General features: G+C 49.7%; 1 protein-coding gene across 5 annotated transcripts in view; it reads right to left on the bottom strand.

Annotated features, from left to right (window-relative positions):
- TTC21A (tetratricopeptide repeat domain 21A) overlaps positions 1-26,413 on the bottom strand; it is a 32,592-nt gene that overhangs the window by 5,437 nt on the left and 742 nt on the right. For all 5 annotated transcript variants that reach the window (XR_005218492.1, XR_005218493.1, XR_005218491.1 and 2 more), the window contains exons 2-22: positions 25,282-25,411; positions 24,329-24,439; positions 23,487-23,653; positions 21,540-21,662; positions 19,476-19,633; positions 16,810-16,894; positions 14,880-14,978; positions 13,784-13,976; positions 10,009-10,106; positions 9,643-9,843; positions 8,837-8,966; positions 7,097-7,254; positions 6,648-6,863; positions 5,443-5,681; positions 4,517-4,589; positions 4,310-4,420; positions 3,832-3,970; positions 3,558-3,661; positions 2,112-2,300; positions 1,013-1,123; positions 232-313 (exon numbers count right to left, since the gene is read on the bottom strand). Coding sequence is in view for 2 of the 5 variants with exons in the window: in XM_037847490.1 (XP_037703418.1) it covers positions 232-313; positions 1,013-1,123; positions 2,112-2,300; positions 3,558-3,661; positions 3,832-3,970; positions 4,310-4,420; positions 4,517-4,589; positions 5,443-5,681; positions 6,648-6,863; positions 7,097-7,254; positions 8,837-8,966; positions 9,643-9,843; positions 10,009-10,106; positions 13,784-13,976; positions 14,880-14,978; positions 16,810-16,894; positions 19,476-19,633; positions 21,540-21,662; positions 23,487-23,653; positions 24,329-24,439; positions 25,282-25,411 (2,917 nt within the window). In the remaining 3 variants the exon portion in view is untranslated. The remainder of the gene's footprint in view (positions 1-231; positions 314-1,012; positions 1,124-2,111; positions 2,301-3,557; positions 3,662-3,831; positions 3,971-4,309; positions 4,421-4,516; positions 4,590-5,442; positions 5,682-6,647; positions 6,864-7,096; positions 7,255-8,836; positions 8,967-9,642; positions 9,844-10,008; positions 10,107-13,783; positions 13,977-14,879; positions 14,979-16,809; positions 16,895-19,475; positions 19,634-21,539; positions 21,663-23,486; positions 23,654-24,328; positions 24,440-25,281; positions 25,412-26,413) is intronic.

Raw genomic sequence — 26,413 nt, 5'->3', positions numbered from 1 at the left:
TGGGGACAGACAGGCTGTCCTGTCTGAGGCCAGGAACTGGCTCCTTAGACTTGGGAAGGGCTGGCATGTTCTATCAGGTCTTTATCAGTTTCCTGCCTCTATGGAACAATCAGAGAGGAATGGGCTTCCTCTGCCCAGCCAGGAAGGAGGGGAGAGGGCCCACCCTTCTCGGGGAGAGCAACCTTGTTCCATGGGAATTGATGCAGGCAGGGGCTCAGTAGGACGACTCACCTGGTGCTTTCTGCAGGACCTGGTGGTAAAGATTGATAGCTGCTTCATATTTCTGTTTTCTAAACATCAAGTCGGCCATCATCTAATGGAAAACATACAATGCTCTGGAATTCCTCACAATGGCTTGCAGAGGTATGTGGGGAGGTGGTTGGGGGACAGAGGGATATAAAAGAACTTCCAGGGCACCCTTCTGGGCCCTGGGAATGGTTGCCAGAGAAGGAGACTGAGGGTCCTCCCTGAACACCCAAAAGCTATGGCCTGCCTCCGGGGAGGCTGCGGTGACGATGAGAGGGGCAAGCTAAGGCAGGGACAGAGACCAGCGGGGCCTTCTGACAGCCTGCAGAGCCAGCCCCTGCACCCACATCTGAGAACTGCCAACTCAAGGCAGTGGAGGTAGAGTGGGGGCTCCTCTGCTCTGCTCTGCAAGGGCTTGGCCTCTGATCCTGGGGTGGCCCTGGTGGAGGGCTGGGTGATAGGGAGGAGAGAGGCAGGATTGGGAGGAGGGCTTTTTCCACCCACTTCCTGAAGCCCCAGGAGCCTGTCCCACCCTTGCCTTCACAGTGGGTGTGGTTTCCCCTGGAGTGAATCAACCTCACCCCTGCCCCTTAGCCTGGCCCAGGGGTTGTTGCTGCCCCCTGCTGGCCTGCCCACGCCTCCCCGCCAAAGGGCAGCCAGTCCAGCCTGAGTCTGGGTTTGACAGCCCCTCAGGGCTGGCAAAGGCCTCTTTATGGGCCTAGGAAGCAGCCCTGGGGAGGGCGGGGGCATGCCCGGGGGCTCCTACCACAGAAGCAGTCTCGTGGCTCTGCTCGGTCTGCAGGAGGGCAGCACAGTGCTGCTCACACAAGTCCAGGTGCCCCTGGAGCAGGTAGAGCTGCGCCAGCTCCAGCACCACCTGGAACAAGGCCCAAAATAATAAACTAACCCGACTAGTTATTGAGGATATAAATAACTAACATCATGGGAAACCCCTGGGATTGTCCTTGATGGCTCTCTTTCCCTCACACCCCATATCTCTATCAGCTCTGCCTTCAAAATAGGTCACGAATTCCCCCCCGGAACTTCTTGCCCAACTCCTGTCCCACCTGGTACTCCAGTATATCATGTGTTCTACTAACTAACCTCTGAAAGTTGGGGGCTGGCTAACTCGTACTCATCCTTCAGCTTCAGCTGCAGCCTCACCTCCTCTGGGAAGCCCTCTGGGCCCCACAGTCTGGGGCAGGTAGCCTTCCTCTGTGTTCCCACAGTACCCACACACATGCATACATGGCACGGTGGCGGAATTGCCAGTTTATGCTTCTACATCCCCTTGCCAGAGGGCGATCTGTGGGCAGGGACCATGCCTGGCCTTACTGTGTCTCCAGGGCCTAGCACAGTACCTGGCACATATTAGAAATCTCCTAAATGAGTGAATATTCAAATGAATGACCAGATCTTTCACCAATCTCTTCATCTACTCTCTCATCTGGAGTCACACTCCCTCGTGACTCTGTACCTCCTTGGAAGCTTAGCCTGGGCTTCATGCCAAAAGAGCTCCTGGCAGCCACCACCCTCATCATCTCCCCATCTCCAAGGGGGATGCAAAAATGCCAGACTAACATTACTTTCAGCATTATCCTCCCCACCCCACCTTCCACAAACAGCTGTCCAAAGTGGGGCTTCCCAGCCTGATTCCAAGGGCTGTGCCAGATGAGGGCCTTGGGGTCAGCTGGAGCAGGTTCCCCACCCTAAGGGCTGCTGCTGGCTGACCTCCCATGCCCCTTCCCCCTGTAGCTCCTCAGGGAGGCACAGAAAAGGAACTGACCCCAGCCCCTGGTCAGGGAGCTCATCAAGGCATTGTGCCCCAAAAGAGGGAGCAGAGTCTCGTATTGAGGCCCACCCACCTTATTGTCGATGGGTGAGTAGGAGAGGGCATCCTTATAAGACCGCACTGCCTTGGTGTACTCCTTCTCTGCGAGGTAATGCTCCCCAAACTGGATGCAGATGGAGGCTGCCAGTTGCTTCTGGGAGGGGATCATTTCTGGTTGCTCCAGTGGCACCCGCTTCAGTATCCGGGACTGGAGGTCCAAGGCCTTGGGAAACCAATAAACCCAGGATCAGAAAGCCAGAGCCTGGCAGGCTGGATGTCAGGCTAGTTCACAGAGAGTCTCCGGTCTCTTATTTCAGACCCAACAGTGTTAGAAAGGGCATCTCTAGTGCCCTTGAGCAAACCTGGGTCACTCCAGACAGGCAAGGCTATTGGCTGAGTATAAAGGAGTCATGCTAGCACTGCCTCTGGGGGCAGGGGCAGAAGCAAAGACGTGGAAACAAAACACTCCATTGTACTTGACCTGTTTCCCTGCTTCCATCACACCTTGAGGTGCCATATCTACTTTGCTTTGGCTGCTCTACAGGCTAGAACAGACACACAGCAGGTGCTCAATGCAGGTTGTGTTCCATTGGATACATTTGTTCTGAATATGTTACCCTGCTGGGGACTTGAGACAGCACCCACAAATATGCATGACACAGAACAATCAGGAGAATAACAGGAGAGTATCGAGGCATGAGGAAATGACGAGGCCAGGGTTAAGCTGCCAGAAGTGAGCACAAACCAGCACACGATTCCCCAAGGGCCAAAATACAAAATTGGAATGCTGTGCATTCAGTGGGCAGTAGACAAGGGACTAAACATTCTCACGCAGTCAGAGAATGGTCTCTCCCTTTACAACCCCAAGCATACCCCAGGAACAAGTGCCAGGCCACACCTTTGGGTGGTAAGAGCTAGGTAGGTGTGGCAGAGATGGCCAGTGGCTCTCCTCTCAGGGCAGCACAGGGCGGAAAGAACACGGGTTGGGACAGGCCAGGCCTGATTCAAATCCCAGCTCCACTGCTTACAAGTGGTGTGACAGTGGGCACATTTCTTAACCTCTTTGTGCCTCACTGTTCCTATCTGTTAAATGGGAATGTCATAGTACTCACCTCAAAGGGCTGTTGTGAGAATTAAAAAAGGAAATTGCCTGGCACAGAGCCTGGCAGAGGGCATTTACAGGCATGGGGGCTCCTGTGATTGCCTTTATGATGATCACCACCATTGTTGCCCTTGAGGCAAAGGCAAAGGCTTGTCTGACTCCCCCCGTCTTGCCCAGCCCAGCAGCTCAGAGCACTTTCTGCACCATCACTGAATGAGCAGGGATGGGAGATAAATGGGAAGGTAGAAGTCAGAGGCGTAACCTTGGTGCTCCTTTGAGGACCAGGTCTGGGGCATTCCAGATTGCATCCCCACCCTTCCTTCTTCAGCCCCCCTCAGGACCTGGAAGGTAAAAAACTTGAATCTCTTTGTCAATTACCTTGTTCAAAGTTTCCATCACATCTTCTTTTTTATGGCTCTTGTAAACCTTTGCCAGCAAAAGTAAGCACTTGACATCGTTCATCATGGAAGGGATGTCGTTGACTGCAAAAGGGAAACTCAAATTCGTGTTCTCTGGCTCCTGGCAGCCAGGGGAGGGGAGCTGGTTTCAGGATCCCAGCTAAGACCCTGTCCCTTGCACCATTTCTGTAGAGCACAGATCCGTGCAGGATGTCTGCTCCACATACTAGGAGGGAGTGCGGGTGCTGCCTCACCAAAGTCATGCTCCAGTGCCTGCTTTAGAACTTTCTCTGCTTTGTTGAACTTCTTTAACTTCAGGAGCAGCTCAGCCAGATCACAGCACAGAAAGTCCTGTCCGCTAATCTTCTGGGCGGCCTCGTAATAATTAATTGCCTTAGTGCAAACAGGAGGGCTTGGCATCAGGTCTGGTGCCTGTTGAACCATGCTTGCTACCTTTGAGTGCTTGTCACCGTGTCCCCTCGGCAGCCTCTGCACCTGTGGGCCCCTCCAGAACACTGACGCCCATGAAGAAAAGGCCCTCCCGGCTGGCACAGCAATGCCTCAGCTTGAGCGGCAGTGGGGACCAGGGAGATGCTGAGTTTTCCCCTTGCTGCCCCATTCAGCAGGAAGCTGGGGTGGAAACTCAGCTGCTCTCCTCCCTTCCAGACATTCTCCCTCCCTACTCCCTGCTGGGCCGGCTCTCCCCACCCTCTCACCCCAGCCCAGTCGGACCTTGGTGTACTGGTGGGTCTTCACATAAGCTTGCCCAATCCTGCTGACCAAGGAGGCATCGTGTGGGTTCTTCCTATATGCCGCATCATAGACCTCCAGGGCCCTCTCGGGCTGTTGGGGAAAGTGTCCATGGGTCTCTCTCTTCTCTCCCACTGGAGAAGAGAAAATGGGAGCCCACTTGGCAAGGCCATGAGGTTCCTCACTCACCTCCTGAATGCTCATGAAAGCGTCGCCCAGGAGCAAGCTGGTGTGGGGGCCGGGCAGATGTTCACAGAGATCGCTGCAAAAGTAACCAACAGTGTATCTCAGGCCTTGTGTTTCCTTCATAGACCCTGGGTTTCTCTCCAACTCTTCTTTCCCACCGATTCTGGATGACATCCATTCATTCGCACATTCATCCAAAAACGTACAGGAAGTCCACTGAGCAGGAGGCATTGAGCTGCCTTAGTTCAGCTGCTCCTCATCTGTCATCTGGACCAGGGCCAGAGCTCCTACCCATTCCTTGTGCCTCCACCCTGCTCCTCCGGACTCCTCTCTGTGAGGCAGCCACACACTTGTGCTAAAAGCTCTGATCTGGACAGGCCACCCTGGTTATTGGCTTCCCACTGCTCTTGGGATAATCTCCACTATTGCTCCCCCTCCCTCCTGAAATTGCTTCGATGGAGTTTTGCCTGAAGGAAAGAACCAGAAAGACACCCTTGAAGTTCCAATGCCAAGCCACATGGAAACACGAGCTTAGGTCCCCAATCTCCATCCTCAGCCTTCTCCTCAGATTGGTCACATCCAAGTCCCTGGACACTTCTTCATGGACAGGCAGAGCCAGAGGCCAGGGCAGAAGTGCATCACCCCACGGTTCCTTTGGCATCTGCTCTGGAAGTCAGGTCCTCGGTCTCCACTGGAACATGAGCCATGCAGGGTGGGAGGGAGAGCAGGGCTTGAGGCAAATTCAGCTCTGGGTTTTCAGAACTCAATGATCACGCTCCAATTCTAACCCACAGGACATCCCACACTTTCGTCAAACATACTCCACGGACACATTCTGGAGACCCAAGTTGGAGAAATACAATCTGAAGGAAACACACCCTAAAATACCTCAGGAGCAGAGGCTGTCACTGTGCTGCCTAGGAGCTTACCGGTAGCATCCAATGTACAGGTGGACGTCTTTGCAGGTCTGCAGGTAGATGCTGGCCATCTTCTCCTTGGCTTCTGTGTAGCAGGGCTGCCTGGGGGTGATGTTCCTCAGCATGCTCAGTGCCACGTCCACGTTCCCTTTGCTCAGGGCCAAGTCCACATTGGCGATGGTGATGCGGATCTCTTCCGGAGTGCCACTGAACTCGTTGATGGCATCCTGCATGACCTTGGTGGCCTCATGCTAAAACACCGGAACCAAACAGACCCTCCATTCACCATCATCCACCACAGGTGGCCTGACAAATACTTAAAACCTTCTCTAGGAATGAGAGGGCAATGAAACAGAGAGTCTGTGTTGGACTCAGGTGGAACTGCAGCTTTGGCAGCAGGAAGGAGACAGAGCCCTAGCATGCCCACAGTGGCCATTCCTGGAGGACAGCAGAGGGTGCTGAGCTAGCTTAAGGGTGCAGGTTCCCCCAACTTCCTGTGCCTTAGCATCTCAAAGCCTAGGCCTGTTGGCAGTTCCCCCTTATGGCAGAACTTGGACATTCCTGCTTTTGGCCAAAGATATTTTAATGTCATGATATTTGGTATGTAAAGGTCTATTTTAGTTATGGCTTCATCATCTCTGTGGATTATCACAGAAGAATGTTGGAGGCCCAAGTATTGGTGGATCACAGGGATGGCCCTGAGGCTCTGCTGCCAACCCCCTTCCTAATGAGGTCAGTGAGCCCAAGAGAGCACAGTCCCAGGCCTTGCCTGATTCCCCATTGCTCCCATACACCAGCCTGGCCAGCCAGACCTTCCAAGGGCTCAGGGCTGCCTCAGACAGCTGAGCAGGTTGTGTACAACAAAACTCCAAAAGGAACCATTCATAAAGATTGTGGTGTGAGTGGCGTCCCCTGAAGCTGTGCAATGTCCAGCCCGCACAGCCACTGGTAGTGGCCCTTACGGGCCTGCGTGCTCTGCCTCTCTCAGATCACTGGGGACAGTGAGGTAGGCAGGGGCCAGATTATGCAGGGCCCAGTAGGGCTTGGCTTTAATCTTGAGGTCAACGGGAGCCACTGAAGCCTTTCAGGTGGGGAGAGACATGCTCACAAATGAATATGTGCTCAAATAATAGTGCAAGTGAACATCGGCCAGAATCAAAGAGTCTGGGCCTCCAACATACCCCAGTGCCAAGGGAAGCTGGCACACCACATCTTACCAGCTCCCCATTCAGCCGGAGGGCATCTGCCAGCTCTAGTAAGATGGATACCCGCTCACTGGGCCGCAAGGAGGGCCCACGAAACTTCTTGCCTTCTTCATTCTTCAGTGTTGGTAATCTCACAATCATTTTCAGGGTCTTTATGGCTTCTGGGTAGTCCCCAGACTTGTTGAGGGCCCTGGCCTTGATGAAGTGGTAGAGGGGGCGATCTCGGACCTACAAGGAGCATGGCAGAGTGTGGGGCTCCAGTGCACCACTGCTGCTACTCCCAGAACCCTGAGCAGAGAGGGCCATGGGAGCCCACTGAGCCTGCCCCCGCCTGCAGGCCAGCAGAAGGGTCTGAGGGATGCAGGGAGCCCTTTCTCCAGGATCAATCTCCTAAAGTAAGTAGGGGCTGCAGCTAGCTTGGCTTCAGGATGCTGAGTGGGCACGGGGCAGAGGACCCCCACCTGGAAGTTGTGGCTGACCCCCAGCTCTAAGCAGTGGGAGCACATGGCAAAGTTGCCCTGAGCCAGGTAGATCTGAGACATGAGGAGGTGGGCGTCCGTGGAGGTGGGGTCCAGCTCCAGACAACGCTGCAGGGTGCTCTGGGCGTTCTCCAGCTCTCCTAGAAATAAAAGACAAACCTCTACATCCAGGGATTCTTGGGGATACCTGAGATCCAATATATGTAAAGGCAGAATGAATTGTACATTTCCTGTTACCCAGAAATGCCCAAGCTGGACATTTTACCCAGTTCTGTTTTGCTTCACTCAGAGGTTCCTCCCTAAAATGAAAACTCTACAGTTTTTGCCTTGACTTAGACAAAAGCAGGAAATTCAAACCTCGTTGTAACACCCTCCTCCTCTCTTTATGATCTTCAGGGAGATGGCTAAGTCACTTCACCGCTCCAACTAGAAGCTCCTGGGGAAACACTTAAGTCTTAATTCCCATACCTAACAGCAGAACAAAACCCAATAATAACAGCAACTTCAACAACCACAGTTTGTGAAGCATCTGCTCTATTCCTGGCATATGCAAAACACCTTAGAATGCCTGGCTTAGTATTTTCTCAGCCTTGCAAAATTGGTACCATTATCCTTGTCTTTTAGATGTAGGACCTGGGACCCAGTGATGTAAGTTACACAGCATGGAAGGGGCAAAGCCAGGATTTAAATCCAGGGCCCCTTAATCTAACCTCTGAACCTCTGACACTACGGGATGGCAGGACCTCCCTGCAGCCAGGTCCCTCAACAGCTCCTGCTTGGGGTCCATAACCTGGCGTGTGGGGAATACCTGTTCTGGGTCCTAGACTCCTTGCTTCTTTCTCTGTGTGCAGTGGAAATGTGAGGAGGTCACCATGGCAACCCCTAAGCAGCTAGAGACCTTGTTTTGGCCCCAAACCTGCTGGCAGCTGGCAGCATTCCTGGGGGAAGCTTCCTACCAGGAGACCTGGAAGCTGTGGGTAAACCCTGCACCCAGATGAAGATCTGGACTGAGGCTCCCAGCAGAATCCAGCCCACACACTGTAGTGCCAGAGGACAAATACATGGCTGAGGTGGCAGTGGCCATAGCATTCTGGATCCTTTGGAAATCCCCAGGTCACAGGAGATAGGCCTGGTGTTTCGGGAGACAGGAAGGGTGGGGGGAGGGATCGCTGCAGGGAGCGAGGGCTTCAGGGAGGGCTCTGTGTAGGAGAGATCTTTGGGTGCGATAGGACACCCGTGGAGGGTTTCCCTTCTCTTCCCCTCTCTCTCCTGGGTCTGGGCCTTGAGGTGGAAGAAACTGGAAGGACACCACTCTGACCTCCCAGAGGCTTAAAAACTACAGGTACAGGTTCTCACCTTCTCCACAGCAACATCACATGCTAACAAATGATACAATGTGCTTAGTTGTTTGGCTTATTTTCAATTTCCCCTTAATAGAATGCAAACTCTGTGAGGGTGGGAATTTTTGCTTCTTTTGAGCCCTACCGTATCCCAGTACTCAGAGCAATGCCTGGCACATGGTAGCAGGTCAGTGACTATTACCTGGCGCAGGTCGGGGAGCCCCCTGAGGGTGAGGGAGGCCAGGAAGGTTCCTGGGGGACAGGGGCTGGTGAAGGGGAAAGTGTATGTGGGGATGTGTAAAATATCCCAGGCAGTGGACCCACACCCAGGACCAGAAGCCCCACCCGGCACCTGAACAGACAGAGGCCCCACGGGGCTCACCTGAGAGATACTTGACCTGAGCCATCAGATACAGGGGGTCGATCAGGGCTGGTGCTACCTTGACCACAGGATTCAAGATCACCGAGATTTGTTTAAGAAGCGGCGATATGATCTGGCCTGGCAACCGGGGCTGTAGGAACACCAGGGTCTAGCTTTGTGGTTTGCCCCATTCCAAGAGAGACTCACGGACCTCTCACTTTCTCAGCAAAGGGATTTTATTTTATTCCACACATATTTATTATCCACTAGAGCTAATGGATCTAGTGCTAGAGAATAAGCTCCAGAGAATGGGGACTTTGTTTCATTCGCTGTCATGTCTCCAGTACCTAGAATGATGTCCGGCATTTGGTTAATAAGTATTTGTTGAATGACTCATTACAAGGCACTGAGGGGGATATTAAGACATGTAAGATATGATCCTTGCCCACAAGGAATCTTGACTGGCTGGCAAAGCAGGACCAACAAGTCAAGACTAACATTCTTCTTTGAAGACTTCGGGGAGTTAAAGGAAGCCAAGTTCATCTCTAGGATAAAGCAGGGGCCACTACCAAGGTCCCCCAAAGTGGGGCACACAGATCAGCTGCATGAGCAGCATCTGGGAGCTTGTCGGAAAAGCAGGGTCAGAATCTGCACTGTAACAACCTGCCAGGTGATTCATGTGCTTCCTGTTCAAGTTCAGAGAGCACTGGGCTCCCTGGCTGCCCGAGGCTCAGACCAGCCTGGTGACTGGCCAGGTGAGGTCCCTGTCTCTGACCTTTGGGTGGGCACGTATCCAAGCCCACCATGGAGATGTGCCTGCCCCTCACCTGTTTGGGGCAGAAGAGCAAGTACTCCTTGGCGATGCAGACCAAGAAGAGCGGGTCCAGCCTTTCAAAGTACTCGGAGCCCAGGGGGAGGCCCTGCATGTTGGAGAAGTGCAGCTCTGCCGCTTCCTTCAGGAGCTCTGTGGCCTCCTGTTCCCCCTTGTGCTTCTTGGACGCCAGAAGGGCTTGGAGGAAAACCAGCACCTGTCACAGGGAAGCCCAAGTCTTGGATCCAATGCCAGCCTGGGCAGAGATGGTGGGTGAGGGCAAGGCAAAAGCCATCTTGGCTGCTCTCTATTGGAAATTGGGGGTGGGAGGAGGGCAGGGGGCATAATCATGGAGCAACTCATGGCCCCAAAGAGCTCTAACCTCAGACTTCCCAAGGGACTGCTGCACCTCCTTCAGGAATTCCAGCTGGTGCTCAGCCTCCTCCAGGTGGCCTTCTAAGATCTGGCACCAGATGATTCCTGGGAAGAGGGACAGAACAACAACGAGCTCCCAAGCAGATCCTGCCAACTCTCAGGATGAGAAGGACAGATGAGACAGCTGGAAGGAAAGGGCGCGGAGGGGTCCTGGGTCAGGGGTCTTTGACCACATCGTCATAAACTTAAAGAGTGATACAGGCTTATGGTGAAGAATTCAAATTACAAGGCAATATATAAAAACATCCCTAACTCATGTTAGGCTTTAACAATCCCTCCCTCCAAAGATAACCACTGTTAACAGTTTGATGTATATTCTGTCCAGCATTTTTCTAAGCATTTATATATTATTAATGTACACACACACACACACACATGCTCACAACACAAATATATCCATTTATAAGTACACATATGCCTATACCAACAGAAATTTTTTTAAACACAAGAGGAATCAACCATACATACCATTTTGCAACTTGTCTTTTCCACTTTATATACTATTGACATATTTTCCCATTAGCTCATACAAATCCCTTTATTTTTTTTAATGCAATTTTACTGAGATATATTCACATACCATACTATCCTTTTGTGATATAATATTCCACTCCATGAATGCAACCATTTATTTAACCCTTGCCCTATTAAAGGACACCTAATTTCACTTTTTTTTTCTTTTGGTTTTCAGTATTTAAAAAGTACAATACCACAGTGGACATTTTTGTGTGTTCGAATTTCTAAAGTAGAGTTGATGGGCCAAACATGCATATTTCAAATGCTGGCAGGTAATGCCAACTTCTTCTCCAAAGACATTTGAATTTATATTATTGCCAATAAGATTTGAAAGGTTCTTTTTCCCACAACCTGGCTGATGTGCTTTAATCTTTGCCAGCCTAAAAAAAAAAGAATGAAAAGTAATTGGTATTTTTAATGCAGTTTTATTGAGATATATTCACAGATGATACAAACCATCCGAAGATTACAATCACTGAAAAGTAATTAGCTTTAGTTTGCATTTCTTTGATTATTAGGGAGAATGAACATCTTTTCATATATTTAATGGCCTTTTCTTTTCTACTATGAATTTCCTGTTCGTGGTCTTTGCCTGTTTTTCTTTCGGGGTGATTTTTTTTTTTTTCACTTTGATTATTAATCCGTTGTTGCAAATATTTTCTATTAGTTTGACATTTCCCCTTTAACTATTTTTACAGTGTCTTTTGCGATCCAGTAGTTTAAATTAAAATTAAAACCCTTTCTTTAACAGCTTCTGAGTTTACAATTGGACTAGAATCTCCAGGGAAACCCAAGTTTGATTTAATTTTTATCTTTAAATACTTAATTCATCTGGAATATGTTATGAGTATGATGTGAGATGGGGATTTACCCTTACTTTTTTTTCATAACAAATAGCCAGGTGTCTAACCATCATTTATTGAAAGAACTATTTATTTGACATGTTACCTTTATCATGAAGTCTCCTTTTTATTTATTTCTGGCCCTTTTGTTTATCCCATTCATCTATTCCAGCACTGACCTCAAGCTAACTTCATTACTGTTATTTCTGTGATATGTTTTGATGTCTGGGAGGACAAATCCCCTCTGCTCCTACTACTATTCTTCTTTTATAGATTATTTCTTGGTTAACTTGGCATATTTATTCCTGATTGTCTTCTCGGTCACCCATCTTGGATTTCAAGTATATCCGTCTCATTATTTGGGTCTGTGGATTTTTACTTTGCAATCAGGTGCTTGATTTTCAGCAATTCTCTTTTCTTCTTTACACCTTTCTCATCGTGGCATCTTCTTTCCTTATTGACATATCACCCTCTCCAAACACTGAAGGGGTTTTTAGGGGGAAAAAAAGCATTTTCTCTATCCTGCCTTGACTTTGCTCCTAAGGCAGACAGCGTTTTGCATGTTCCACCCGGCCCTCTTTCAGACTGGTAGCAGATGTATAAACGAGGGACAAGACTGATGAGTATTAGCAGCTGGGGTGGAGTGCCTTAGAAATTTTCAAGGTCAAATGGAGACAAAAATTAAATGAATAACAGGGGGGATGGGGGAATGGGATATTTTGGATGTTCTTTTTACTTTATTTATTTAATTATTTTTTTTTGGAGTAATGAAAATGTTCAAAAATTGATTGTGGTGATGAATGCACAACTATGTGATGGTATTGCAAACAACTGATTGTACACTTTGGATGGTTGTATGGTATGTGAATATATCTTAATAACAAACAAACAAACAATTGTCAAGGTTGCTGTTTGATTTTCCCAGAAAGGCCAGTTATCAGATGGTGACTCCAGGACACATACGAGGGGGCTCGGCGGGGCTGGGGTGAGTGGCATGAACATTCTCACGGTGGACTTCCCTCTGGCTGACCAGCTGGGGCTCTCTATTGAATGAGGAAATGGGGAAGGACCTAGCCTGGTGAAGGAAATGTTTTAGGGGATTTTGCCTATGTTCCGAGCAGCCAAGTCTTTTTGCCCTTCGTGCCCCTGGGGTGGTGGGAAGACATGCGGGGCTCTGCTCTGCTCCCTCCTGCCCAGCACCCAGCAGAAGCCTCTCAAAAGACAGTTGCTGAAAATTAAGTAGTCCCTGGCCTGGGCACAGTTCCGGCAATCCCCCCATTATCTCACTCCCTGCCCCATGGCAGCCTCGGGTGACCCTAAGCTTGTGTTTTTGTTCTTCCTGGAGCACATCAGGAAAAGCTGGTCTACTTGTTTCTTCAGCTGACCCATCTCTGCCTGTGCTGGGTTATTGGTTCCTTGACTCTTGGGAGTTTCCAAATATTTGATGCCATCTACTTTATGTCTTCTAGAATGTGAAACACTTCAAAGTTTCAGGTCCACTGAAGGTACCGTTGCCTGTATCTAGTGTTGTAACAGACTCATTGTCTTTTTAAAGCATCTTCCATTATTTTCATGGAATCTGGGGATGGAGGAGGATGCTGGACTGGAGGGGTCAGCCCGACATTGAACTAGAAGTCAAGATCAACTACTCCGATGACTGAGTTTTACAGATGAGGAACAGGGCATTTAGAGAGGAGAAATGACTTGCCCAAAAGCACACAGCTCTTCAGAGGCAAGACCCCAGCCCACCATGAGCATGGACCATACAGCTCTCTCTACAGAAGCTCAACACTGCCAGTTCAGAATTCACCAAGGACCAAAGGGCTTGGGGGCTTTTAAAAATGCCTAAAATGAACATGGGGCTCTAGAAAATTCTTTTAACATTTATAGAAGGGGTTAAAAAAAAAAGCATCTGGACAGACGAGGAAGTAAAACCCTTGGGAGTGCCCATCTTGGAGGCCTTTCAGCTCAGCAGCAACCTGCAGAGAGAGGACCTACAGAAGTGAGTCCAGAGGGACAGGGGGACCGTCTCCAGCACCAGCCTTGTGGAGTCTGAGGTGAGGCAGGGCTGACTGAGTATAGGGAGCATTGTCAGTCCTCCAGGGGAGTCACAGTGGACATGGGTGGACTGAGTTGGATCGATGTCAGAGTGGCTTTGACTACACTTCCAAGAATTCCTGTGCCCCTTACATCTATGCTTGTGGAATCACAGAAAGGCGTCCCATCTTGCATTGCACCCCCAAATTCACACGCCTTCTGGAAAGAATGCTTCCCAGCATCTTTCTGCTGGACCTGTGGAGGCCACACTGCTTGGCTCCCACCCTGCGAACCCCTCATCCACAGCCCCACCCAGACTGCAGAGACCTGTCAAGGCAGCCACGCTGCTCTCTTCCAGTTTCATGGCCTCTGAGTACCACAGAGATGCCTCCTTCACTTGGTCCCGCAAAATGAAGAGATAGCCCAGCTCTGTGGCCACGTGGGCGTAGGAGGGTGTGGCCATGAAGGTGCGCTCGATGAAGCTGCACACCAGCCGTAGAATCACTTGGTGCCTCCCACACTGCAGGAACAGACACAGGGGGATGGGGAGCCATGTCAGGAATGGGGGGCAAGGGGCGCTTTGGCAGGGTATCAGGGTGGGCTCAGGGGAGCCACAGAGGTGGCCTGTGTCCAGCTCCCAGAGAATCTCCCACTGGCCACATATGTGGTACCCACCTCAAGTGACAGAGCCACACTGTTTGGGCTCTCTGAGCCTCCTTTCCCCCATCTGGCCACAGTAACTGGTCTAAGGAGTCACCAAGAGGTTTTCCAAAAATTGAAGCTGGGTGTAAAAAGCTTTCTGTCCACCTGATGGGAAGTGGCCCTGAAAACTGCTAGCAGCCACAAACCCTGCCATGTGTGGAGAACGAGGCAGAGAGAACCTAACACAGCCATGGAGAAATGGTGTCCCGGTGGCATTTGACTCCATAGAGCCAGTCCCTGAGGCCCCAGAGCTTCCCTCCTTGGGGAAATCTTGTTTTGGGGCTGAAGGATTTGAGAGAGACACGGATTCCTTGGCAACCTGATCATATGGGACCTTGGCTGATGTCAGAGAGGCTTAGGCTGTTGGCAGCGTTTCCCAGGAACTTCCACAAAAAGCATTGGAGCTGGGCCCCTCATGGCTCTGCTGCGCAACTGCTGTGAAACCACCTCCCCCCCCACTGCCATATAAGGCCCACCCACTTGAAAGGCGCTTTCAGACCTCATTGCCTGTACCCTTGCAACACCTCTGAAGGGCACCTGGGCCAAGGACGCAGGGCCCATGTGTCACAGTTATCGGCCAGAGGCAGGTAGGGGCCACAGAGAGCGGGCCACCAGGCTGAGAGGCCAAGTTCAAGTCAGAGGGGGAAGGGGCTTCCAGGGAAGCTGAGATCTTCCCTAAATGAGAAGCACCGTTTTGGAAATCAAGAAAGAACCTTCTTACCAGTCTGCCAATCACAAGGATTTTTCTAAGATGAAGGCTTGGATTTTGGGGCTCTCTGATCTCTAGCGCCTTAATCAGATTTTTAACGTGATCAACAGCCTGCAGGTAACAAAACAGACAATGTCAAAGGCAACAATGCAAAACCAGAGCCAGCTGGGCACTGGTTCTCATCCCTGGATGCACAGTAGCCTCCACTGGGAGATTTTTTTTTTAAATACCCGTGCCCGCACCCCCGTCCAGAGATTTAACTGGATTGGGGTGGAACCCAGACATCAGTATTATTTAAAAGTATCCTAGGTGGAAGTTTGGGAAGATTATTCACCCAATAGTTGGCAATGCCCCTTTGTTCCTGAGTTTGTGAAGAGAAGCTGTCTCTTCAGACCCACTCAGGCAGAGCCAGGAACCCTCACAGTGTCCACACCACAGCCCACCAGGCTAGCAAACCACCAGTGATCAGGTGGGTCCCTGGCCTCTCTGTCATTTCAGTGAATCATTCCCACAGCCCTGCAAGTCACTGTAACTATCTGCACTTTCCAGTCAAGGAGATGAAGGATCAGAGAGGTTGGGTAACTGGCCTGAGGTCACACAGCTGGCCAGGGAACAATCTGACTCCAAAGTCTGCATTCTTTCTGATGGACTATTCTGCCCACCTGCCACACAGGAGTAGGGAGTTCTTACTTCCAAGCTGCAAAGAAGAGCCTGAGGAGAAACTCAGATGGGGTGAGTTCACTCTGTTCTGTATTAGATGAGCAAGATTAGAGCCAGGCAGCTTGGGCATGGGGTAGAAGGGCAGAAAGATGTGTGTGTGTGTGTGTGTGTGTGTGTGTGTATGTGTGTGTAGGTACCAGAGTTTGGGGTGGGGGTGAAGAAGGGCATTAAATGCTAACTCTTACCCTAGGATTGGCCCTCAGGACAGGCCCTAAGAAGGCTGCCTAGGGTTCTGTGGCCACAGGGAGCCGAGGACAGGCCTGCTTTCCTGTTCCCACCCAGAGGCATACTGGGGCCCTTTTCAAGGACTTCTCCTAAAAATGAACTAACCCCTCCACCTCAACCCACCCCAAGCTCCAGCACAAAACCCACAATCTCAGAGTGTGCGGAAGGAGCAACTAAAAGCTTCTTCCTCCCACCATGACCCCTTTGAGACTCTCGATTTGCCCTAATTTCCACAAAGGCAGATACTGTTTTCTCTCTTATTCATTCAAAAGGTAAAATGAGCATGTTTTTGCTAAAAACACAAACTCTTTTTGAAAATAAAAGCGCCAAAATTTTCATTAAGAATTCCATGTTTTTTGTTTGTTTGTTTGTTTGTTTGTTTTTAACTGCATCTGAGGGCTATTTTAGGCATCTTTGGAAGATTTCAAGGCTTGGGAGCAAGTTTGGTGCCAAGTACTGCCTGGCCAATGCCTGAGTAATTCCAACCATTTCCTTAAAAAATTCTGAAGCACTACCACAACTTCTACAATCATTAACCCCACATGTGAACATGCAGCCTCTGCTCATACTGTGAGACTTTCAATACTCTGTCTCCAAATAGGAAACTTCATATTTTTCAGCCTGGTTATGTGCCAGGCATGGTTCCAAGCTTTCCTACCTGTCATCTCATTTAGTTCTTACAATAACCTTATGAGGTGGGTGGAATTATCTCCATTTTACAAGTGAAGATCCTGAAGCTTATCCAGGTGGAGACACCTGCCCAGGCTCACAAAGGTAACAAGGGACCACCCCCACTGCCCGACTCTTGAGTTGTACTGCCCTAAGAGCCAAACGAAAGCAGACCTCCCTGAAGGGGATTAGGGGGGTGTTGGGGAAGAGGAAGCCAAGATTCAGAGTACCCTCTAAGGCCTTGGGATAGGGGTGGCAGATGTATGAGGGGTTCCTACTTGGCTCTGTTAGTTTCAAGGACCAACTTCTGAGTCTTGAAAGAACTTACTGTGGTCATGTTTCCTTCTCTTGCAAGTTCATGCACAGCTAGAATTTGGCAGGCATCAATATTGCTTTCGTCTTTTTCTAGGATTCTGAAATAGGAAAGAGAGCATGTAAATTGAGAGTATTGATAGGCAAGGCTAGGGTGGTATGACAGCAATTGCTGCTTGTCTTCCAATATCCATTCTCTCATTCTTCTTTTAATATTAGAATTCCCAAATTAGCTGGGCACATGCACAGACTACATTTCCCAGGTTCCCTTGCAGCTTAGTTGTGGCCATGTGACTATGTTCTGGCCAATAGAATGCAAGTGAAAGTGATAAGCATGATATACAATTGTGCCCTTAAAATCAAACAGCATGATTTCCATTTCTGCTCTTTTCTCCTTCCTGATGGCTGGACCCTGTGAGCAACAGCTGAGGAATGCCAGAGCAACAAAAGAGAAAGGGCCTGGGACCTATAGACTTAAGCTGCCATCCCAGTCCTGGATCACCACCCAAACTTTTACGTGAGAGAGGAATAACTTTCTATGCTGTCTAAGCCACATATTTTGGGGTGTCTTTGTTACAGCAGCCTATTCATATCCCCACTAACAAAGACATGACCAAGGTCTGGGGGTGGTCAGAGAGGCGCTGGGGGATGGGGGCAGTCTGCAGCTATAAGATGGAAAGGGAACTTTGGTTTTCATCCTGTGTTATTGTGAACATGCAGCCTCTGATCATAGTGTGAGACTTTCAATACTCAGTCTCCAAATAGGAAACTTCATATTTTTCAGCCTGGTCAGGGAATGGCTTTCTGCTTAATAGAGGGTTACTCTAATTAACACACAAAACTCCAACATGATAAGGCACCTTCAACAGTCAGAGTTGTAACCATTTCTGATGATTCAGAGGGCACAGTGAACCTCGTATATTTGGAAATTTTAGAAGAACACTTTCAAATAACTTATGGATTAAAGGAGAATCAGAATGGATGTCAGAAAATTCTTAGAACCAAATGATAATGAAAATACCACACATCCAAATGTGTAGACACTGCTAAAATGGCATCTCTAGGGAAAGCTGTAGACTTACATGCTTAGATTAGAAAGAAAGATTGAGAATGGAAGAGTAAGGCATCAACTCAAGAGTTAGAAAATGACAGTAGAATAACTCCAAAAGAAAGTAGCCAGCAGGAAGTAATAAAGTTATGAGCAGAAACTAAGAAATTAGGAAACAAACATACAACTGAGAGGATCAATGAAACCCAAAGCCGGTTTGAAAAGACTAATATAGGAGACCAACTATATTAAGACTGAAGAAAAATAAGAGAGAAGGGGAACAATAAATAGCTTCAGGTATGAAAAAAGAAGCACACCTAGATAGAGCAGAGAATTAAAAAATGACAAGAGACTACCTCCAACCCCACTAGCTGAGAAGGCGTCCATGAGGCAGGCCCGTGGTGCTGGGCCCCAGCTGTTGGAACAGACACGGGGCAGCCGGGCCAGGGAGGCCACACCCACCCATGGTTGGGGACTTCAGGCAGGTGTTTTCAGGTAGCTTGTTGGCCCAAGACGGAGCCTCTAAAGCAAGCTAGTGGCCCAGCTAACGCCAAGGACACCAGCCAGTTCTAAACGGGGAGGGGGAGGGCAGGGGGCCTGCGCAGGCATTGCACAGGTGGGCACCTGTGGGCTGGGCAGGGTGGAATCCCTTTCAATTTGCTGCCAGCAGCTCTCTTTAAGACTCAAATTCCAATTATCATTAGAGGCATGACCATCCCTCCCCAAGGAAGAAAGAAGCTTGTCTGCGCTTTGTTTTGTTTTTTTTTTTTCAGAGCAGTACTATATATTACCACACAGTTCAGTAGCAACTCCTAATGATGACTCATGGTCACTAAGAAAAAAATAGTCCATTAACTCTTTTTAAGAAGAAAATCAGCATTATACATTTTAGAAATGCTGTGATAAATGAGTTAAGATAAAGTGTTAGAGATTAAAGAGATAAGCTCCAGCTATCTAGAAAATTCTGTCCTCAGAAGGCTTTCCATCAAACATCCCTTCCTCTTAAGCTGTCTATTCCTATTTACAAGGAAAATGCTCCAAAGATCTCCCTACACTTGCTGTCTGGTTTTGACAAGTCCCAATAGCTCCTTAACTCTTTGCTGTCTGGCTCACGCTCCCAGCCTGCTACTAAAACTCTTCTCTCAAAGCCACAGAATGACCTCTCCCCTCTAACATTTTTATGAAAGTATATCATAGCCATAGTTTTAAAAAATCAAATAATACAATAGTCCATAGTCCCACTCTCCCTTCACTCCTTCTTGCCTTCATCTCCTCAGGGGTAACTGGTTTCCACCTTGTAACACTAGTAGCTTTGGGTTCTTTTTGTGGTTTCCCTTCTGAACCATATGTAGACGCAGGCCTCTATTTCTTGACTTATTCACTGTATGCCACGGATAGGGCTCCTGCTTGGCTTACACCAGTCCTTCCTCACCAGCCCTTCCCAATATGACTGTATCACGAGGCATAACTCCTGTTGGCAATATTTACCTTTATGTCTTGTTCTGTTAAGTACTGATAGTATCTCCCTTCCCCATCTTATAAAATGGGGGGGGGGGGGGGACATGAGCACCCTTGGCTGAGAAAGGAAAAGCAGCACCCCTCGGCAGCGGTAAGGGTCAATCCTCACCCCTCACCTTTGTCCCGTTTCCACTGTCTGCTCCCAATCCTGCCGAGCCAAGAACAGCCGCATCTTTAGGACATAGGCTGGCAGGAAGCTCCCTGAGGCCATGGTGATCTGGCTCACCACTTCCAGGGCCCCTGAGTAGTTCTGCTGCATCATGAAGTACGTTGCCTGTTAAGAGCCGAAGAGAAGAGCCCCCGAGTCAGTGCCCACGAAGGGAAGTGGGGGTGTTGAGTGTCTCCACCTGGCTGGGGGCAAAGCCTGATACATGGGCACTGCAGGTTCCCTCAGCTGGGCCGGGACATCCTCAGGCCCCGACCCAGATCAGCAGCCCCTCGCAGTCCCACAGAAAAGGAGCCTCACTCAGAGCAACAAATAAAGGTCTACAGAGTTCCTGGATGGGCAAGGCAGGGGCTCTAGGGGAGACAGCTGAGCCCTGAGCTTGGGAAACTCAGCAGGTTTGGAATAGGGCAAGGCCATGGGAGGGCCAGCCCGAAGGGGAGAGCTGGGGAGACTTGCCCATTCATTTCCCTTTCCCTTTCCTATTTCACCACTCAGACGGCTCGTGGGGGCCCAGCTCAGTGGGAAACACCTTCTACAGCAAGGCTGGGGAGTTTTTTCTTTGTCAAGGCCCAGTTGACTGGGTCATGGCCTCTAGCAGGCCCAGCACCAGCCACTGCTCCAGGTTCTCCTGGGCGAGTCATGATACAGTGCCCTGAGGGCCAGAAGGCAGTGCATTCAAAAGACTTGAAACTGTACTCTGGATGGCTTGTAACCCTCCGCTAAGAGACTTCTCATCAAAAACAAGAGGAGGATTATTCTAAATAAAGAAGATGTATGCATAAACGTGTTCACCACAGCTCTGTTTTTAACAGTGCAAAACTGGAAACAACCCAATTTCCAAATTGGTTTAGTAAATTACATTATGCCTATATAATGAAGTGATATGTCAACATCCAAAATGACAAGTGTTTATGACAAAACAGTGAATGAAGAAAAAGATATCAAATAATATATGCCCTATATATGTCCCTGCAGTGGACACTGCACAGACCCCCCTTCGGGACCAGGAGAGTTGGCAGCTGAAAGCCCTCCTATGGCTGAAGGCAGCTGCCTCGTCCAAGGTCAGGCCCCCTCCCCAGGGGCAGCCCTCGTCCATAGCTTATCAGGCAGGGGGTTCTCACTCTGAAGGGGGTCCTGACTCCAGGACTCCTGGTGAAGTTGGCCGAGGCCCTTGCTACTGTGACCCCTTTTACTCCCCCTGCACAGTTCTGCTTCCCTCACTCCCCGCAAAGTGTGGATCCCAAGGGGGCTCCCCAGTAACCTCCTGCATGATGAACGCCATCTCCTCTGCTCCTCAGACAGCCAACCTGAGGCACACCCTGAGCCTGTGCATAGGAAAAACTGGGAGCACTGCCATAAAATATTAACATGAGTTGTTTTAGAGCAGTGGGGCTAAGGATGTCTTTTAAATTCATTTTTTGACTTTTTTTAGACTCCCTTGTTTTTTAAAATGAGTACATTTGTTTTATAAGGAAAAAAAACAGATGAGAATTAGAGGATAGTTTTTTTTTTTTTTTCCTCAGAGATTGATTCAGTGATGGTCAAATATGAAAAAGGAAGTTAATTAAAGATTGGAAAATACAAAACATATAATAAAATGTTTATCTCCCTTCTCCTAAAGCCAACTAAGTGAATTTAACAGGTGGGGAGAAAAGAGGAAAGAAAAGGGTGAAATGAAGAAGGCGAAAAAAATTTGCAGAGAAAGAGGGCAGTGAGTAAAACCAAGAAAGAAGTAAAGAGAGAAAGGCTGAGGGAATCAAGGAAGGGCAGACCCTGGGAAGACCCCCATGCAGGGTGAGACAGAAACTCAAGAAGCAGGGAGGAATGTGAGAACTGGAGTAGGCTCTGGGCCGCTGTGTGACCCTGGGCCAGTCACTGACCCTCTCTGGGCCTCTGCTCCTCATTTACCAGGTGAGGGGCTGGAGACCAAGGGTCTGGCCTGAGGTCACCTAGTGGGTCTCTGGCTCCAGAAGCCCAGCCAGAGATACTCCCACCCCTTATCCCCACTGCCCACCTTTCCCATCAGCCCCAGCACATCCTTGGTATCCTGAATTCCTTGTTCCAGATACTTGATGGATTTCTTCACAGAGTGGGGCTTGTCCGAGGTAAGGTCCATCCAGCCTCTGAGCACGTAGCCCTGGGATGGAATCAAGATGAAGGGTAAAGTCTTGGTCCTGCACAGGCTTGGCCCAGCTACCTCTCCTGCCTCAGGTCCCACTCCTTGCTGCCCCACCAGGCACAACCTCTCTCAATCCCAGGGCAGCCAACTCTCTCCCACTGCCAGGTCTTCATACCCATTGCTCCTTTGCCCAGTACCCCTCCCAACAAAACCAAATCCCTTAACTTTGACTAATCTTTAAAACTCAGCCCAGGAGCCAGAGGCTTCCTCCTCCAGGAAGCCTTCCCTGACCTTTCAGCTCTCTACCATGACCCCTTATTGAGGCACTTCCACTTGCCTTATAACTGCCTGAATACTCATCTGCCTCCCCTGCAAGTCAGGGAGGGGCACAAGGGCAGGGACCAATCTTGATTCTCTCCAATCCTTAGGCCAGCACCAGACCTGGACCTGCATGTGAATTCTGGGAACACCTTCTGAGTGGGTGAGCAGGGACATTCTGAATTCAGGGACCCTTTGCCAGCTCCTCTCTAGCTCTCACCCAGCCTCTCCTGGCAGACACGGAGGGCCAGGCCTGGGAAGCAAGATCATAGGAGCACTTGGAAGACCTCTGCCCTGAAGCATCCCTACACGGCCTAGATCACATCTCTCAACTCGTTTTTTATTATTATTCACTTTCTACAGAGACTTTTTGGATATCTTTTTCCTCCCCCAAGAAATTTTAATATCACCGATGTTCTGTAGATGCGTTTAGTTACTGTATGTATATCTGTGTTTTATACATAAAGACTAAGATTTTTTTGCTGCTCTCCCCAAGAACCAATTTACATCCCCTTGGGATGATATCTCTCCCTTCAGAATGCATGGCTTAGGCTGAGGCTTCAAATCCCACCACTAGCATGATCCTTTGGTTCAAGCAGTGCTCTTCCTTCTGTAAAATTGGGCTCTTAGGAGGGAGAAGTCTTCTAGCAGTCTGTAACAATTTAGTATGAATGAAGGGAGAGGGTCAGAGTCACCAAGAATGTGCCTGGTCAACTTCCCTCCTCCTTTGAGAGAAGAAAAGAGAGGTACAGACTCCCCAGAGGAAGACTGGAGGGGCCCACACTTCCTGATTGGCCCCTTTTACCCTGAGGCTTGAACCTCCCACTTCCTCTACCCACTAGGTACAACCCTCAGCAGCACCTCTAGGGGCTTCCCCAGCTTAGCTCTCCCCACTCCTCCCAGGTCAGCAAAGGGTTTCTAGGAGTTCTGTAGACAAGAAAGGGGCCGGGAAGCTTTGGGAACTCAGGAGGGAAGGCGCCAAGCCAGATGTTACAGTCTCAAATGCCAACAGGACAAGGAAGATCAGGTGAGTGAAGTGGCCCAGGTATAAGACACTAGGGAGTGGTGGGGACTGTGGCAAAACAGAGCTTGCAGGTTCCATTGAAGGGGGCAGCTACTATTCATATCTAGCTGATTACTTCCAGGAGGGAATGCAGATCCAGTGTGTTCAGCTCATCCGATTTTCTCAAAATAATCAGCCAATCTGGACTTTTAGATAAAAATCTTATTTCTAAATGTCAGCAATCAATTTAAGATTTTAAAAAAATATAGTGCAGACCACAGAAAACCTATCTCAGAGTCTAAAATCTCTGTAGACTGCTGCCAATGTGTAACCTCTGCTGAGCCCTGAGACAACTTGGGTGGAGGCACCTTTGAGACCCAGGATTTGTCAGTGCCTGGGTATGGCCCTCTCCCAGTTCCAGGGCCTTCCCTGGGGGTAACAGGCCACCCCACTATGTTGTATTTGGATGCTTTTTTCTCCAGCTATTACCCTACTCCCACCCCAATGGTCACGGTGGCTACCTCTTTGGAGCTGCTGGAGACCTTCAGTGTGCGGTCAATGTACTCCTTGGCCTTGTCATAACGGCCCATAAGCCAGAGAAAGAGGCCAGCATAGTACAGGGCAGTCCCACCGGCTGTCTTGCGGATTTCTTTCAGGCTGCCCTCGAGCTCTTGAATTGCCTCGCGGTCTGTAAACCCGGAGAGGAGGAATTAGTGAGGAGCTTTGCCTGGTTGTGCAGGAGGCACAGAGGCCCCAGAGAACTACCACCGGATACTGGGTTTCCCTCAGTGTATGTGGCTGACTGTGGGCCAGCCCAGGGCCTGGAAACCAGAAATCCCAGTCCCTGTGATTCCATACGAGTTGCCCAGCTTGGACAAAGATTTATCTTTTCTCCTCTGTGCCCAGCGATGTGCTTAGCAGACAGACCAACCCCGAATCCCAAGTCTCAGACCCACATTCTGGAAATAGGGAAAACAGTAGTTTGGAATATCTCTCGGAATCTCTCCCTGGCTTCAGAGAGGTGGAGATTGGGGTGAAATTATTCATAGTGACTTTATTTTTCTTGACAAGATCTTGGCAAACAGAAGAGAAGGATGTCTCCCCAACTCTTGGCATCTGAAGGGAAGACCCTCCTTTTGTCCTGCTCTCTGCCTGTGGCTCCCACTCAAAGGCTTGGGCCCAGGGATGGGGTCTTAGTGGTTCCTGTGGGGAGTGGAGCTGCAGCCATTCCTGACGGGCCAACAGCATCTGCCCACACACCAATGCAACCACCTCCTTTGGCAGCCCTTGAGGAGCTGTGTCTCTAGAGTGGGACTCTCTTTCCCCTGCTGGGCCAGGCCTGGCTGAGTGTGACTGCACTCACCAATGGTCTCACAGCACTTATGAGCGTAAATGAGGGCCATGATGGAGCATAGGGATACGTCTGAGTGATTCCGGATGCTCTCCAGCTCGCTGATGGCATCCTGGATGCGCTCTGCAAAGAAAGTCACACGTGATTATGCTTTCCACCTCCAGGCCCGGAGGGCAGGAAGCTCCAGAGCAAACACACAGGAGCCCTTACCAGGACTGACCGAGGGCTTGGCACCACCTGGTTTCAGCCAGAATCAGAGAACTGAGCTGGTCTGAAAGGTACTTTCAGGGGTGCTGGGATGGGCATGCCTGAGTGGCTGGAATTCCCTGAGGACTGAGGCTCTCTGAAAGGGCAGCTGGCACCATGGTTCTGGCTGCCAGGGTCTACAGGGTTTGGAGCTGAGAAGTCTGAGGTCAGGTACATTTGCCAAGCTGGGATTATTGGCTGGGGGCAGTTATGAAGAAGTCACCTTAGGGCATCCCGGCTGCTCAAGGGCCACTGACTACATTTATCCACTCATGTCCAGTGCATTGGCCACAGACAGCTCAGAGGCCCCCAGCCCAGGATCACCTTCTGAACATCAGGAGTCAGGACCTGCATGGGCTTCTCCCTGCACCTGCACCATACCTGTATCCACCCCAATGACTCCTCTTCCCTTTCCTGCACTACCAGCTCTCAGCTTCCAAGCCTGGGATTAGTTCAGTAGTCATGCAGTCATCTCTCCAACCACTCATTTTATGGAGGGGGAAATTAAATCACAGAGCAGGGGTAGTGAGCTCTCCAAAATCTCAAAAGTCAACTAGGTATAGATTACATAGGCATCTATAGGCTGACCTGGGAATCTAGCCACTGAGCATAAGACTGTTTCCATGGGAACATAACTGAGGTATATAACCAGGCATCCAGGTGGGGCCCAAGTGTTAGGGGAAGGCTAGGTCATGGGGCCAGCTCTGCTGAATCCTTACCTTCCCTGAGGACTCCATAGGCTTTAAAGAACTGCAGCACAGGGTCATTACTGAATTTTTCCAGGCCCGCAGCTGCAGCCTGCTGCACGTGGCGGAAGTACTTTTCCTGGCTGTAGTAAATGATCCCAGCCTGCATAGAGGAAGGTACAGCTGCAGTGACCCCAGCCCCTTCCCTGTCTCTGTTCTGGGGCTATATTCACTCCCTCCCTGAACCCCTGCACCTCCTCATTTCTGCAAAGGGAAGAGAAAGAGGGAACGTTCAGGTCAGGCCTTGTCCTGTCCTTCAGCAATCCATGCAGTTTCCCTGGAAAGGAGTTTGGTGGTGTTTGTTTTGGGATTATGAACAAATCTTGGTTCAAATATGGAGGAGAATTCAACTGAGGCTTTTCCTACCAGGCATGGAATAAGAGGAAAGAGGGAGGACCAATAACAAGAAAAATTACATCAATAGTTACAGTTACACATTGTTGTGGCCTTACCACCTACAGGGAACTATACCAAGGGCTTTACTTCCATTATCTCATGGATTTTCCTCTCCACATCTTTCTCAGATGAGGAAGCTAAGGCCCATGGAGACTATGGTTTGGCAAAGATCACACAGTGGTGGAACTGAGATTTCAAAGCAAAGTCTCATTTCCCTTCAAGGTTTGTGGGTACTGGGGTTGGGAATATGCGGTTGAATTGCAAAGAGTTTTGTGGGTCATATGAGCCAGTCATCACCCTGAGGGTGATGTGCGTTTTTGCAAAAAACACCCTGGGTGCTGTGTGTTGGAGAGGGGTGTGTGAATGGGGAGGGGTGTGTGGGTGGTGGTGGGGACTACTGGTGAACAGAGCTGAAGTAGAGAAACCAGCTGGAAGAGAGGCTTTTGCAGGTGCCCAGGTGAGAGATGGTTGTGTCCTGAGCTAGGAGATAAAAACGAGTGGGTGAACTCAGGAGACATTTAGAAGCTATTTTCTCGTTGATGGGTAGGATTGGGAGGTGGGTATGGGGAAGAGATAGGTGTTCAGGCTGGGGATCAAATGGTGGTGCCATCTACTGAGGAAGGAGATTCCGATGAGGCGCAGGCGACCGGGGGCAGGGAGGGGGGAGTTAGTCGGTGGGGAGAGGGGTAATGACGAGATGATGTAAATG

The sequence above is a fragment of the Choloepus didactylus genome, chromosome 1 (genome assembly GCF_015220235.1).
Source record: "Choloepus didactylus isolate mChoDid1 chromosome 1, mChoDid1.pri, whole genome shotgun sequence".
In the NCBI taxonomy this organism is placed as follows: domain Eukaryota; kingdom Metazoa; phylum Chordata; class Mammalia; order Pilosa; family Megalonychidae; genus Choloepus; species Choloepus didactylus.
The sequence above is the reverse complement of the archived record's forward strand: the minus strand, read 5'-3'. Positions and strand labels throughout refer to the sequence as shown.